The following is a 13,172-nucleotide window of genomic DNA, read 5'->3' as shown; positions in this document are numbered from 1 at the left end:
TAAACGTGGCAGCTGCCCACAAAGTGCTGGGCAGCTGAATCATCAATAATGGGCCAACGCTGGAGCCTCGCAGGCTCTGCCCAACTGACTGTCTCTCGAGAGCCTCACTGGGCTCTGAAAATCAATTATGCCCCTAAGCCTCTCAGGGCTCAAAATGAAGCAATGCAGCCCCTCTGGGCTCTGAGTACTAATGGCACCCTCAGAGCCTCTCTGGGCTCGCAGAACGAAGGAAGGTCGCCTCACTGGGCGGGGGAGCCTCTCTGGGCTCAAGAACAGGAAATGCCCTGAGCCTTTCAGGGCTCGTCACGAATGTGGCCAGGGGGGCCCCTCTCGGGGGACCCCAGAACAACTGGAGAGCCACTCGGGGCTCAAAGAACAAATTGCCCCCCAGGAGCCTCGGGGCTCCTGCTCTCACAGGCGGGCTTCGTTGGAGTCCCTCACGGGGGACTCAGCACAAAAGGGGGGTCCCACGAGCCTCTCTCGGCTTGAACGCTACTGGCCTCTCTCAGGCCCGTGTACTGCAGGGGAGGGGCGGGCACCGACAATGTGCCCCGACGCCCTCCTCCCTGCACTCGCTTTCCCTGCCCCACTCACCGTGTCTGATGGCGGCTGGAGGAGGAGAGCTCCCGCTCCTCGGGACTCTCCTACAGTTGCGGCCTCCTCGCTCGGCACCGGGGATCTCCTCTCGCTCCTCGGAGCCCGGGGGGGAGGGGGAAGAACGACGACGCTGGCTCCTCGGGTGCTTCCTGCCTCTCAGGCAGGCAGCGAAATCACGGCGCGAGTCACCCGGCGAGCCTCCGGCAGCTGTAACCAATCACAGCGCGGCTCTCCGGGTGACGTCAGCGGCTGCACTCTCTCGGTCCCGGGGCTGTGGCGGTGATCTCCTGGGCAAACGAGGGGTGGGCTCCCTCGATAATGAAGTCACGACCACGGGGCAATGCCGGGTGGGCTCCGGCTGGGTGAGATCCCTCAAGGAATCGAGGTGGGCACTCGAGAATACATAACGAGCACAGCCAGGCCAGCGAATGCCGGGTGGGCACCGGTCAAAGGACGCACAGCGCTAGCAGCGAAGAACAGGCGCTCCCAAGCGCCAGAGGACAAAATAAAGCGCTCACAGCGCTAGGAGCCAAATAAAGCGCTCTCAAGCGCTAGCCAAGGGATTCCAGCGCTCCCCAGCGCTGAAGGGCAGAGAGCAGCGCTCTCAGGGCTGTAGGCACAGCACAAGCTCCAGCAGGGGCTGGAGGCAGGCAGGGGGGCAAGGCTGGGCCAGAGCCAGCACACTGGGTCTCCAGGCAGGGAGACAGTCCAAGTGGCGGTCCTCCTGGCCCCAGCAGCAGCAACAGCCCCCTCTGGCAGGATCAGAAAAGAGAACAACTTCAGTGGGGACACAGCCCCATTTTTATACACCTAAATCCTTTGTTTGGAGGTGCAGGGTGGGGGAGAAACCAGTCGCAGCTGGTTTGGGAGTACCCTTGATGGCCCAACCTCCCCTTTCTTTCACTGGCAGGGCTAGGGTCATCAGTCACACCACAGGGGGTGGAGCCAGCATTGTCTGGGGAAAACCCACCCTCATTCAGGACACAGGTACAATCCTCCCCAGCCATCAGCATGCTAATCTCCCACTCACCACCGGGCAGACCCATCCAGCCTTCCTGGAGCCAGGCTCACCAGCCAGCTCCAGCCAATCACACGCCAGACACATTTTACTCTAATATGCCAACTCCTAGAAGTAGCACTTCTACATATGACACACTCATGCAACACACACCATTGCGAAGCATTCACTCTCACGAGTTCGCACATATCAAATTCGAACCTGTACACCCCACGCATCAGGAACTACCAGGGACACATACATTCCCCATGCATTCCTATGGGAGGGCAGGCCTATCTCATCGCATGCACTCAGAGTGCGCACACACTTTCCACTGGGACACAGTGAAAGTGCACAACCCAAAAATCACTACCACCAGTCACCATTACCAGAAAAAAGTCTAGGGGTGAACCTGCCATAAGGGCCAAGTCCAACAATTATACTCTAAGGTTAGAGGCATTATACCAGTTGATGACATAATTCAAAGATGTTTGGCAGATTTGGATTGCAGAGCAAGGTGGTTGGTTAGTTATGCTCTGGTTACACTGATTTTACTACAACTAATTGCAATATGGATATGGTCTTATGTTACATGTCACCCCCATTTCTGAAATATCTGGGTACAGGTGGTTTAGGAAGGACTTTAAAGCAATTCATCTGTGATGATGGCTCTGTCATGTTCTTTTTGGCCATTTTGTTGTCCATTGTAGTGTGAATGTTGGGGGGGCTCGCACTGTCACTCGGGAGAATCTTGATGCTATGGACTGTGTCAGGGTTCATTTATGCTTCTTTACATTGCCCCCGTGTGCTCTGACACAGTGGCCTAAAATAGGCCCTCGAAGCCCTCGTTGTGGGGCCCCCTCAGCACCTTAGCACAGTACTCTGGCATGAGAGCTTCTAACTGACTCCGAAGATGGGGCCCCTCCATGTACTTGCCCCCTCAAGTTTTGTTACACCACTGCTCTGACATCCTTATATGTAAGGGGATATCATTCACCAACAAAGTGTTTGACATTCTGGCATACATTCAGTCCCTTTTGTTGGATATTGTCCTCATTCAAGAGATGCCCATATTTAAGAAGGACCAGTTCAGGCTTTGCTATAGGCACCTTCAGCAACAGGTCTGGGCACCAGCAGCCACTAAGGTGGCAGGGGTAGCAAGAATGATTATTTATTCCACCAACACTTCCAGTGCATACAAGCCGGAGACACAGCACTCACTGAGGTACAACAAGGCTGACCTGAGGAACATGTGAATCACTTTAGCGAACATATGGGCCCCCACTTAGGTACAAGATCAATTACTAGTTGAATTCCCTGGAATGCTTTGTGAGTTTCCGTAAGGGACAAGTTCTGCGTTTGAGAAGTGGATGGGAGTTTAGGATTAGTCGTGCTATGCAGAAGATGAAAAAATCTTATTCTCATACTTTCTTCTTCCAAAAAAAAAGACATCTGATGTTGGACATCACCATTTTCAACCGACTACTGACGTGGGGATTTGTAAGCGCAATGGAGAGTGTATTTATTTTCACATTCCAATACGACCTAGTAGCATAAGCTCTTTGAGGTGTGTTCAGCCTCACTTCCAGGCAGAAAAGAGTCCAATATTTCTGTACGTAAATTCCTTTTGGAATGTGGTGCACCCCACACATTTTCTGCTGAATGGAAAATCTGTAATCCACTCAAAGAGACCTAAACCTGCTCAATCACTCCTTTTTTAAGACGGCAGTCTGTAGAGAGAATTAGTTAAGGGAAAAGTAAGCTCTAAAGGTACAGTACGGCATATATTTTTTATGGAATAGATACCAGGTAAGAGATGGTTCATCATAGTGTTCTCCGCTTGACTAGGTTTGCTTTTCTGTGTGTCTGTCCCCGCGACATATGTGGCTGGAATTGAAACAGCAAACCATAGGTGATAAAATATTTTCATTTTACAGCCAGACAAATATCTAAATGAAAGAAATATGGGAACATTGTTAAAAAATCTTCCAGAACTGTGATTTCTGCGTGCTTGTTTAAAACACAGTAACCATTTCTGGTGTTTTTTTCTTTTTTTTTGTAATTAGCACGCTACGTTTTATCTGTTACACGAATTACGATAAATATGAAATATGTAAATTTATCAACTAACATTGTCTTTTGTTTGAATGCAAACGTCAAGGGCCTTTTTATTTTAAATCTACCTTGCCGCTTTCATGTTCCCTGTGTGTAATCAATAGTTTCAGTGAAGAACGATCTCAAAAGTAAATTAATGATCTATAACCTGTCTAAAGCCTAACAAAAGTTATGATTGCTGTTGTCATATCTTGTTTCTCAAATTCTAACTTGGTTTCAATGGTTTTGTGGGCCTCTCCCTTTCCAGATCATATCAAGTATCCACCTCCTGTCTTACTTCTGGTCCTGGTTTCGGTGTCTTACCTTTTTTCTCTCCCTTTCAGTTCCTTTGTCCCTGTCCCGTACCTTTGTTGTCAGCAGAACTGAGTCGTTAGCTGGCTCCCCAGGTAAATATGCATGCTTCTTTTCCTGATTCTTGTTCAGCGTTAAGATGATAAAGTTAGTTCCATCTTCATCTCATATGTTACCTTTACAGTACTTGTTGGCAGCAAACCTACCAAATAAATAGGCTATGCAGGTAAGATGGCTTGGGTTTGGTTTGACATGCAGGGAGAGAATGTGTCACATTACAGATTTTGAATCTAAACAAACGCAGAGAAGATCGCCTCTTAATGTGTGCTTTATAAATGTAAGCACTCGACCATTTCAGACAAGGACACTAATGCCTTTGTTCTTCAAAATAATAGTAATTGTATAAAACATAGTATCACTTAATTTGTTACTGATGATGCCCCTTAGAAACACTTAAGGTGCTTACATTTTTCACCTCCCTGAACCTACATTTGTTCCTTAAAAATAATATAAAATTGCACCACTAACCCACTCCCCCTAGAGAATACACTGTTGCATGGCAATGACTACACTGTTTTTCTGCATCGATTTCACGGACGTTCTCACATGTTAATTGTTATCGTAAACGTTTATAGAATTTACTATCAATATTTTTTACATCAGATATATATTTGTGGCATCGTTTTTTTTATAGCTTGAGGGTGTCAAAATAGGTTTTCCTCTAATCTTTTATTTATTTGTAACCAATTTTATTGAGCTTCAACATTATGTCTTATATATGGATATCACATCAATATCTTTATTTCAATTACAGAGGCAGTGTACTCTTCCAAAAATTATACTTGCGCAACAACGCAATATTACTGACAGGAGTCACTGGTCCTTCTTTTCCTGTACTTTTTAAACAGTAGATAACAACCGGTCATGCTGTGGTACCATCACATTCTTAGCTTCTCTGAATGTGGCATGTTTTCCTTCTACTCCTGATATTTGTAAGGCACTCTTTAACGTTACAAAGCACAACGCAAGAGAGGCATACAATACAGTATTAGGATATACATAACAACAAACAGCATGTGCAGAGTCATATGACTGAGGTGCAAGATAATCTCAGGGGAGGGATTGGTTGGGGTCTGAGACGGGGGGATGGTTCAGCTCCTCTTTATATGTTTGTAAGTCCAGTAACTGCATACCTCCTATTGTGCTACAATGAGGATTTTGCGTAATCAACAACAACCCTCTTCTCGCTCAGTGCCACCGCTTCCGCCTTACCCCACTTCAGCGTCGCCTCACACCAGTGGACAACATCTGGTCATTTCTGGGCTTTCCAGTGCATGGCAAAGAGCCTATGGACCATAAGTAGTGGCAAGTCAATGAAACAATTGGTGTCTCTTGCAGTTTTTGAGCACTAAAATAGCTCTAATAATGAACCCTCTATTGTACAGACATTGGTGCGTCCGGTCCCTCTACTAATGCATTTGACAGACAGCTCCAGAACACATATGCCATGTCAACCCCTTTTTCCTCTAATCTTTTAAAGGTGATAGATTATCTAGGCCCACCTGCCCCAACTCCTTTATTTCGTTTTCTTTTTTAAGAGTTATTTTAATTATTCCTTTTGTCTTTCTATATGGTTCCCTGTATTTTTTTTATAAAGACATTTTATTGTTTTATTTATTTATGAAAACAATATTGTCACATAACAATAGCAACAGATCGCACCTTAACCAGCAAGTTCATACCGCTTTCCTCTCTCGAATGACTACCTTCGTTCTTGGCGCTTGCCAGGCTCAGAACCTTGTATATGGTCCTTTTGTGTGTTAGGATTGTCCTGGTACTCCATCTCACTTGTCCCCCCAATGCCTTAAGTTTGTCTGTGCTCCTTTAGTCCTGTGCCCCCCGTGGTTGTTTGAGTGTCATCGTTACTTTACGTCAGACCATAGTAGTTCATCCAGCTACTCCAAATTTTTGTGAATTTCTTGGGGCACCCTCTACTTTTGTATGTCACCCTTTCCGCTGCCCTTTAGAGATCCATGCTATGTTTCCATTCGTGTAATGTTGGAGTCTCCTGTGTGCCCCAATACCGTGCTATGTTCCACTTCACCACTACTAGGCCAAATAAGCTGAAAAGTAGTTTGGGTCTGGGGACATCAATATTGCATGGGATTCCCAGCAGGATAAATTGCGGGTCAGCTGGGAGAGAGACACCCAGCACTGCATTGAGTTCTTTAGTTATCTTGCCCCAGTACACCCGTATGCGGAAACACTCCCATATTGTGTGTAGGAAGTTTCCTGTGGCAGCTAGCCAGCGCAGGCACAGGGCGGGCTCTGCCCGCCCCAATTTAAGGAGTCTTTCCCTGTCATATTAGGCCCAGTGTAAGATTTTAAACTAAATGAGATGGAGTCTGACTTTTATTGAGACCTCTCTAGTGTGCACCAGGGCCTTTTCCCAGTCTATCTCTTCCATTTCCCCCAGGTCTCTCTCCCAAGTTTCCTTCAGCTTACCCAGGGTATTTGGCATATTATTATTTATTGTTTTATAAGTGAGTGAGACTGCTTTGGTCGTAAGTTCTTCCTGCAGTTTTCTCCCTTCAAGTGGAGCGTTTTCTGGTAGTTCAGTGTCCCTTACTCCTCCTCTTCCCCATGTGTGGTGTAGTTGAGCATATTTGAGGAATTGGGAGTTGTGAAGTTTGAATTCAGTTTGGTGGGTAGGAAATAGTTTAAGTTCACCTTTTACTGTGATATCACCCATGTGGAGATCCCCAACATGTCCCATGCTTCGAAGCACTGGAGCCTGCCCACTTCTTTGAGCCAATTTCTCTTCCACAATGGTGTAGCCCTAGTTATCTCATAGGCCCAACCCAGGGTCTTAGTAGTTTGTTCCCATACCTCTTTGGTGACCCGTGTTGCGGAAAGCTAACTGTGTGTCCCTTTTTCTCCATACAGATAGTATAGAAATGTGTGTGGTGTCAATGCCTATCTTTCAAATTGATATGTGGGATGGTCCTGTGCTGCATGTATTCAGTCATTTATAGGGGTAAGGTGGGTCGCCCAGTAATAGGCTTCGATGTCCGGGAGCGCTAATCCCCCATTGTATGGATTATGTTGTAGCATCTTTAGAGCAATTCTTGGGTGTCTCTTTAACCATAGCAGTGTTCGAATTTCGGAGTCTATTACCCTAACTCACGTTCGCAGGAGAGGGTGGTATGTATTCTGCAATGTATACAGGAATTGGGGCAAGAAAATCCTCTTAAACATGACTGTCCGCCCCATTATGGTGAGCGGTAATTCTCTCCATCTGTCCGCATCCAGTTTAACGTTTGATAATATCCGTAGGATGGTATGTGTGCCGCAGGCCTCTGTGTGAGGTGTTAGAAAGATCCCAAGGTATTGGAATCCTTCCGTAGCAACGTGAAGGTCTCAGGGCAATGGCAGCCATTCTGTTCCTTCATTGGGGCTGTATAGTATTGATTTGTGCCAGTTGATCTTATATCCCGATACCTGGCCATATTCCTCTAGTATTTGGAATATTGTGTCTGGTTTTATGGGAAACAAAAGAATATTGTCTGCGTATAGTGATATTTTTTCTTTCGTTTGGCGTCAGGTGTGGGCCCGGAGCCCCTTACCCTGGGGTGTTGTCTGATTACACATGTTTGGGGTTCAATTAAGAGTGTGAATAGTAGTGGGGACAAGGTACATCCCTGTCTGGTCCCATGGGATATCGGAAATCTGTGAGAGATCCTACCATTAACTCACACTGCTGCTATAGGTGCAGTACACAGTAACGACACCCACTTTCTAAATTTTGGGCAGAATCTAACAAGAGTGGCGTCTAAGAAGGGCCAGTCCACCGCGTCAAAAGTTTTCTCTGCATCTAGTGCCATGAAAACATGTGGATCTTTGCCACTTTGTACGGCCATCATCCAATTATGTGCTCTGCGGGGTTCCATCTAGTTGTCCGGCTGGGTATGAACACAGATTAGTCGCAGTGAATAATAGTCGTTATGACTCGCAAAAGTCACGTCGCCAGGACTGTCACAAGGATATTGTCCTCTGTATTCAGCAGTGAGATGGGGCAATATGAGTTGCACCTATCTCTGGGTTTGCCCTTCTTGTAAATGGTCACAATGTTGGCAGTTCGGAGGTCAGCTAAGAGAGTCCCCTCCTCATATGCGTCTTGATAGAGATACAGGAGGTGTAGGCCCAGTAGATCTTTACATTTTTTAAAGAATTGGGCGGGTAAACCATATGGGCTCAGGGTGTACCTGGTCTCAGTCGGGCACAGCCTCCCCTACTTCCACCAGAGTCAGGTCTTCATCGAGTGCTTTTATGTCGCTCTCTTCTAGACTAGGAACTGATATTCCTGCAAGGTATTTATCGATGTTGTTTGTGGTACTAAATGTTTTCCAGTCATAAAAGTCTTTATAGTGCTTGGCAAATGCTGATACTATTTGTTCATCTGTGAAAAGATGCCGCAACCTGGTTATCCACAATGGAGCCTACCCATCTGGCGTCTGCTTCTTTTTTGCAAAGCCAGAAGAGCAATTCTCCGGCCTTGTCCCCTGCTTCGTAAAGACAATGCAGTGTCGCCAGTCTCTGCCGCTTCGCCTCTTCTTGGGACAGTTCACAATATTCTAGTATACAGACTTCTAGTTGTCAGGAGATAAGCGGGTCCAGCCTATCTAGTTCCTGCCTCTCCAGGGTCAGTAACTGGTGCTCCATCTTTTCTATTTCCTCCCTCTCGTTTTTCTTTAGCTCCCTGTCTCTATATAGTTTTGTACACCTCTCACGATGTGACCCGAGAGTCTATTGCCTTTATTCTCTTGGAAGAAGATTTCAGTGTCTGTCTGGAGGCCATGTACGATCTCACTATTTTGTAGGTCTCAGGCATTCAGGTTCTATGTTGGCTGTGAGTTTCAGGTTCTAGCAGGAAGACATTGTGGGCCCCCGAGAAGTATGAATATTGCTTGGTGTATGAATGCTGGGACCTCCATATATCAGTGAACCCGAGAGTGTCTGCGAAGCGAGCAAGCCCTGTGATACCTGTGTTTCTGTCATGGTTTCCTGACCGGTCTGTTACTGTGCACATGACGTTGTTGAATTCTCAACCATCACGTGGAAGGATGTGGGGGTTTCTAAGAGCATGTCTGCCACTTTAAGGAGTACAGGGGATTGCAGTCTGGGGTGCATACGATTGTGGTATGGTGTCTGCTTCATGTGCCTGTTACACATAAGAATATGCCACTCGGGTCCATCCATTTGCGGGTTGTTTCATAAAGGTAGAGATTTTTTTATCAGGATTGCAAGTCCTCTAGATCCAGTGGTGTCGCCAGCATGCACCACTAGTGTGTATAGACCTCTTCCAAGAAAGTTGCATTGGGTGCCCTGTCTGTATAGTCCTTTGATGGTTGCTGGTTCACGGCCGGTGGAACAATGCCAGATTCAAGTGTCGGGCAGTTAGCTCTTGTTCTGTCACTCATCTCTCATCAATGGAGGTTGGCCTGTCTCCACACCCCCTTCCATAACTACTATTTCTGTGACCAATGAGTGTGTGCTCTTGCCCCCGGAGGAGTCCCTCTGCTCCTCTGAGTCTGAATGCGAATCCTTCTGGCAAGATCTATTCACCACCTCACCCTCTGCAATTTCGGTGTGGGTCCTCTCTTTTGTTGGGTCCTTAGTCCCTCTGCTGGACCCACTAAGTGTGTATGGTGTCCCATGGCCTTTTCATCTTGATCTAAACTTTTTATTTTTTTTTTTTTTTTTTTTTGAAGTTCAATATCAATCTTTATTATCAAAAAGTTGCACAGATAAACACAGCCAATGGCCTACAACCCTGGGGCCGGCCGCCATCAGGAGAAAGATAAAAGTAAACATCACACAGCCTCGTAACCGGCAGCCCGGGGGTCCGGCGGCAATCTTGCTACTGTAATATGGCTTCATGTCTTATGAAATACACTCAAGTGTGCCTGACGTGCATGAGAACTTCATTTTTGAATTTTGTTGAAACTCTACATAACAGAAATCCGAAACAGAAGAAAAAACCAGGACAATACTGCACTCTGTCGCCACCCGTGTGTTACATGCCATTGATCATTTTGTAGGTAGGTCTAATTCATCACATTGTGCATAGAGTCGGCGTTGACCATGTGGGTATCATCTGCTATGCCCCAACAACCCCAATTTATACAGCTTCCTCATCCACTTCAATGGTAAGTAAATAGTCTGTGAGGTAGCACCAAAAGTCTTTGGGACGCGATCTACAGGGTAGTTCCTCCTCATATGTGAGCAACTTATCCCTGCAGTAAGTCATATCATTGAGCCAGGCTTTGATGTTCGGCGCGGTGGTACCCCCCCAGCATCTGGAAACCTGTCTTTTAGCTAGTAACAGAGCAATGGCACAGAACTTCAGTTTCCCTGCTTTTACATTCGGTAACAGCCCCAGTAGACATATTTTCATGGTACACTCTATATCGACTTCCACCATCTTACCCAGCATATTAGTGACTGTCTCCCAATAGATATGTAACCTTGGGCAGTGCCAAGCTAGATGTATAAAATCAGCCTCGTCATATCCACAACGTTTACACCTGGCATCCTCACGTAACCCACATTTATACAGTTTTAGTGGAGTGTGATATATTTGATGTAGATACTTGAGATGTGTGATGCGGAGGTTACCATTCGGGGTAAGTAGTTTAAGGAGTGTGCAGGCCATGGACCATTCCTTATCCGTTAGTGGCTCCGATAAGGAAGCATTCCAACGTTGCAACGCTTTATCTGAAGTGTATGGTATTTCGCTTTGGGCTACCGTGTACATTCTAGACACTAGATGGGAAACATTAGATGACTCGATAATCAGCTGCAGAGTTTGCAGGGCCGGCGGTTCCTCTGGGTAGGTTGGGTATAGTTCCTTGAGTGCCCTCTGTAGCCTATAGTAAGTGAATTTGAAGAGTGGTGTGGGATTGCTGATGTAAGTTAGGTTGTCTACTGTGCGGAAGGTGCCATCGTGATACAGATCACCAAATGTGTCTATGCCCACCAGCTTTAAAATGGACATACCCACTTGTTCGGTTGTGACCGAAAGCGCAGGGTGGTGCTGTAATGGAAGCGCCGGAGCATATAACGGCAATTTTTGAGCCATCCTTCCTAGTGCCTTCCATGCTCGGGCAGTAGTGTCTATTGTGTTAATGTCCCTTGCGTGGAGCGGTGGTCGTTCGTGGGTGATTATCGCAGTTAGCGGTGTTGGTTGTGCATCTCCCTCTTCAACAGCTAAGTGTGTAAGGTAAGGAGTGGGGTGATACCAATGAGCTGCATATTGTGCCTGTGCGCACAAGTAGTATAGTTTAAAATCTGGCACACAAAAGCCGCCCCTCTCATAGGGTAGTGTGAGTGTTCGCAAGTCAATCCGTGCCTGTTTGCCCGCCCAGATCAGTTTCAGCACCAGCGAGGTTATGTTTTTAAAGATAGCCCTGGGTGGAGTGATCGGTATGTTATTAAATAAATAAAGTAGCTTGGGCAGGATATTCATTTTAACAATGGCTATTCTGTCCGCCAGGGATAACGGTAATTGTATCCATCTATCTACTTTACTGTCTAGATCCGTAAGCACTCTGCCATAATTTGTCCTTATCACTTCCTCCGGATCACGACTATACCAGATTCCTAGATATCTCGTGGGGTCAGTTTGCCAATCCAATGGAAACTCTGGGTCGAAGGGGACGGTGGTGTCAGTGAGGGGAATGATGAAGGATTTCTCCCAGTTAATTTGTAACCCGGAGTGTCGACCAAATCTTACATATTCCCGCAACAATGGGCTAAGATTTTGCTCAGGATCCCGCACATAGAGAAGCATATCGTCAGCATATAACGAAATATGCAAAGGCCTCCCAGGGAAGTGTAGGGCCGAGTGATTATGAGTCTGTCTAATAATGCACGCAAGGGGTTCTAAGACCAAAGCAAATATCAGTGGTGAGAGCGGGCATCCTTGCCTTGTGCCCCTGGCTATGGGGAAAGGCTCAGAAATGTACCCATTCACCCTCACTCTCGCCTGTGGATTCGTGTACAACAGTGTCACCCAAGTGATAAACCTTGACGGAAATCCCATCCGCTGCAGAATCGCTAGAATATAAGACCATTCGATAGAGTCGAATGCTTTCGCAGCGTCAAGCATGACCGCCACCGCTTTAGTCTGTGGAGTAAGATAGTGGGACAGTGCAAATAATGTTCTAGTGTTATGGGAGGTGTCTCTCGTCGGGATGAACCCAGCTTGGTCCGGTAGGACCAGGTTCGTCATTAGGGGCTGCAGGCGGTCCGCGAGTAATTTTGCCAGGATCTTTGAGTCTACATTTAAAAGAGAGAGTGGACGATAAGAGTCACAGTCATCAGGTCTTTTACCCGGCTTTAGAAGGGTGATAATCACTGCCTCTCGTAGTGACGGGGGCAAAGTCGCCTGGTCAAAGGCGGCACCGTACATTGCGACCATATGCGGGGCCAGTAGGTCCGCAAATTTCTTATAGAATTCGCATGTGTACCCGTCAGGCCCAGGAGCCTTACCGTTTGGAAGTGCGTGGATTATGGCGGTCACCTCTTCAACAGTTATGGGTTGGGCCAAGTATTCTCTTTGTCCATCCGATAACCATGCAATGGTTATATCCTGTAAATAGCGCAGCGTTTCCTGAGATGTCGCAGGCTGTCGCGAGGTGTATAGGTCTGAGTAGGTGTGAACAAAAGCACGAAGTATGTCAGCAGCTTGTGTATGCAATTGACCTTTTTCGTCACGTATCTGAGTAAGTGTCTGCGCCCCTCTTTCCCCACATATTTTCCTCGCTAGAACTCTGCCGGGTCGCCCCCCCTCTCCAAATTGTCGAGCCTGCGGACGTTTGGTGATGTACTTCAGTTCATCGTCTGCAAATTGTTGGTGCACAGTAAGTGTCTGTTTAATCTCGCCTAGCAGATCCGGTCTACCCGTGCGCGCATATTCCTGCTCCATTGCCGCCAGTTTGTGTTCTAGTCTAGTGATCTGTGCCCTAATATCTTTCAGTATCCCAGCGGAGGTGCTGATACACACTCCTCGGAGTGTCGCTTTGAATGCTTCCCATAGGACACATGGGTCCTCAACTGAACCTTCATTTAAGCGGAAGTAGTCTGTAATGGCTTCCGATATAGCAGTGAC

At 46.9% G+C, this 13,172-nt stretch overlaps 1 protein-coding gene across 4 annotated transcripts in view; it reads left to right on the top strand.

Annotated features, from left to right (window-relative positions):
* CNNM2 (cyclin and CBS domain divalent metal cation transport mediator 2) overlaps nucleotides 1-13,172 on the top strand; it is a 1,082,606-nt gene that overhangs the window by 988,688 nt on the left and 80,746 nt on the right. For 2 of the 4 annotated variants that reach the window (XM_086922710.1, XM_086922708.1), the window contains exon 6: nucleotides 4,033-4,095. The exons of the other annotated variants lie outside the window; for them this stretch is intronic. In XM_086922710.1, the coding sequence (XP_086778836.1) occupies nucleotides 4,033-4,095 (63 nt within the window). The remainder of the gene's footprint in view (nucleotides 1-4,032; nucleotides 4,096-13,172) is intronic. 4 annotated transcript variants of the gene reach the window in all.

This window comes from Lissotriton vulgaris, chromosome 5, assembly GCF_964263255.1.
Source record: "Lissotriton vulgaris chromosome 5, aLisVul1.2, whole genome shotgun sequence".
NCBI classification, from domain to species: domain Eukaryota; kingdom Metazoa; phylum Chordata; class Amphibia; order Caudata; family Salamandridae; genus Lissotriton; species Lissotriton vulgaris.
The sequence above is the reverse complement of the archived record's forward strand: the minus strand, read 5'-3'. Positions and strand labels throughout refer to the sequence as shown.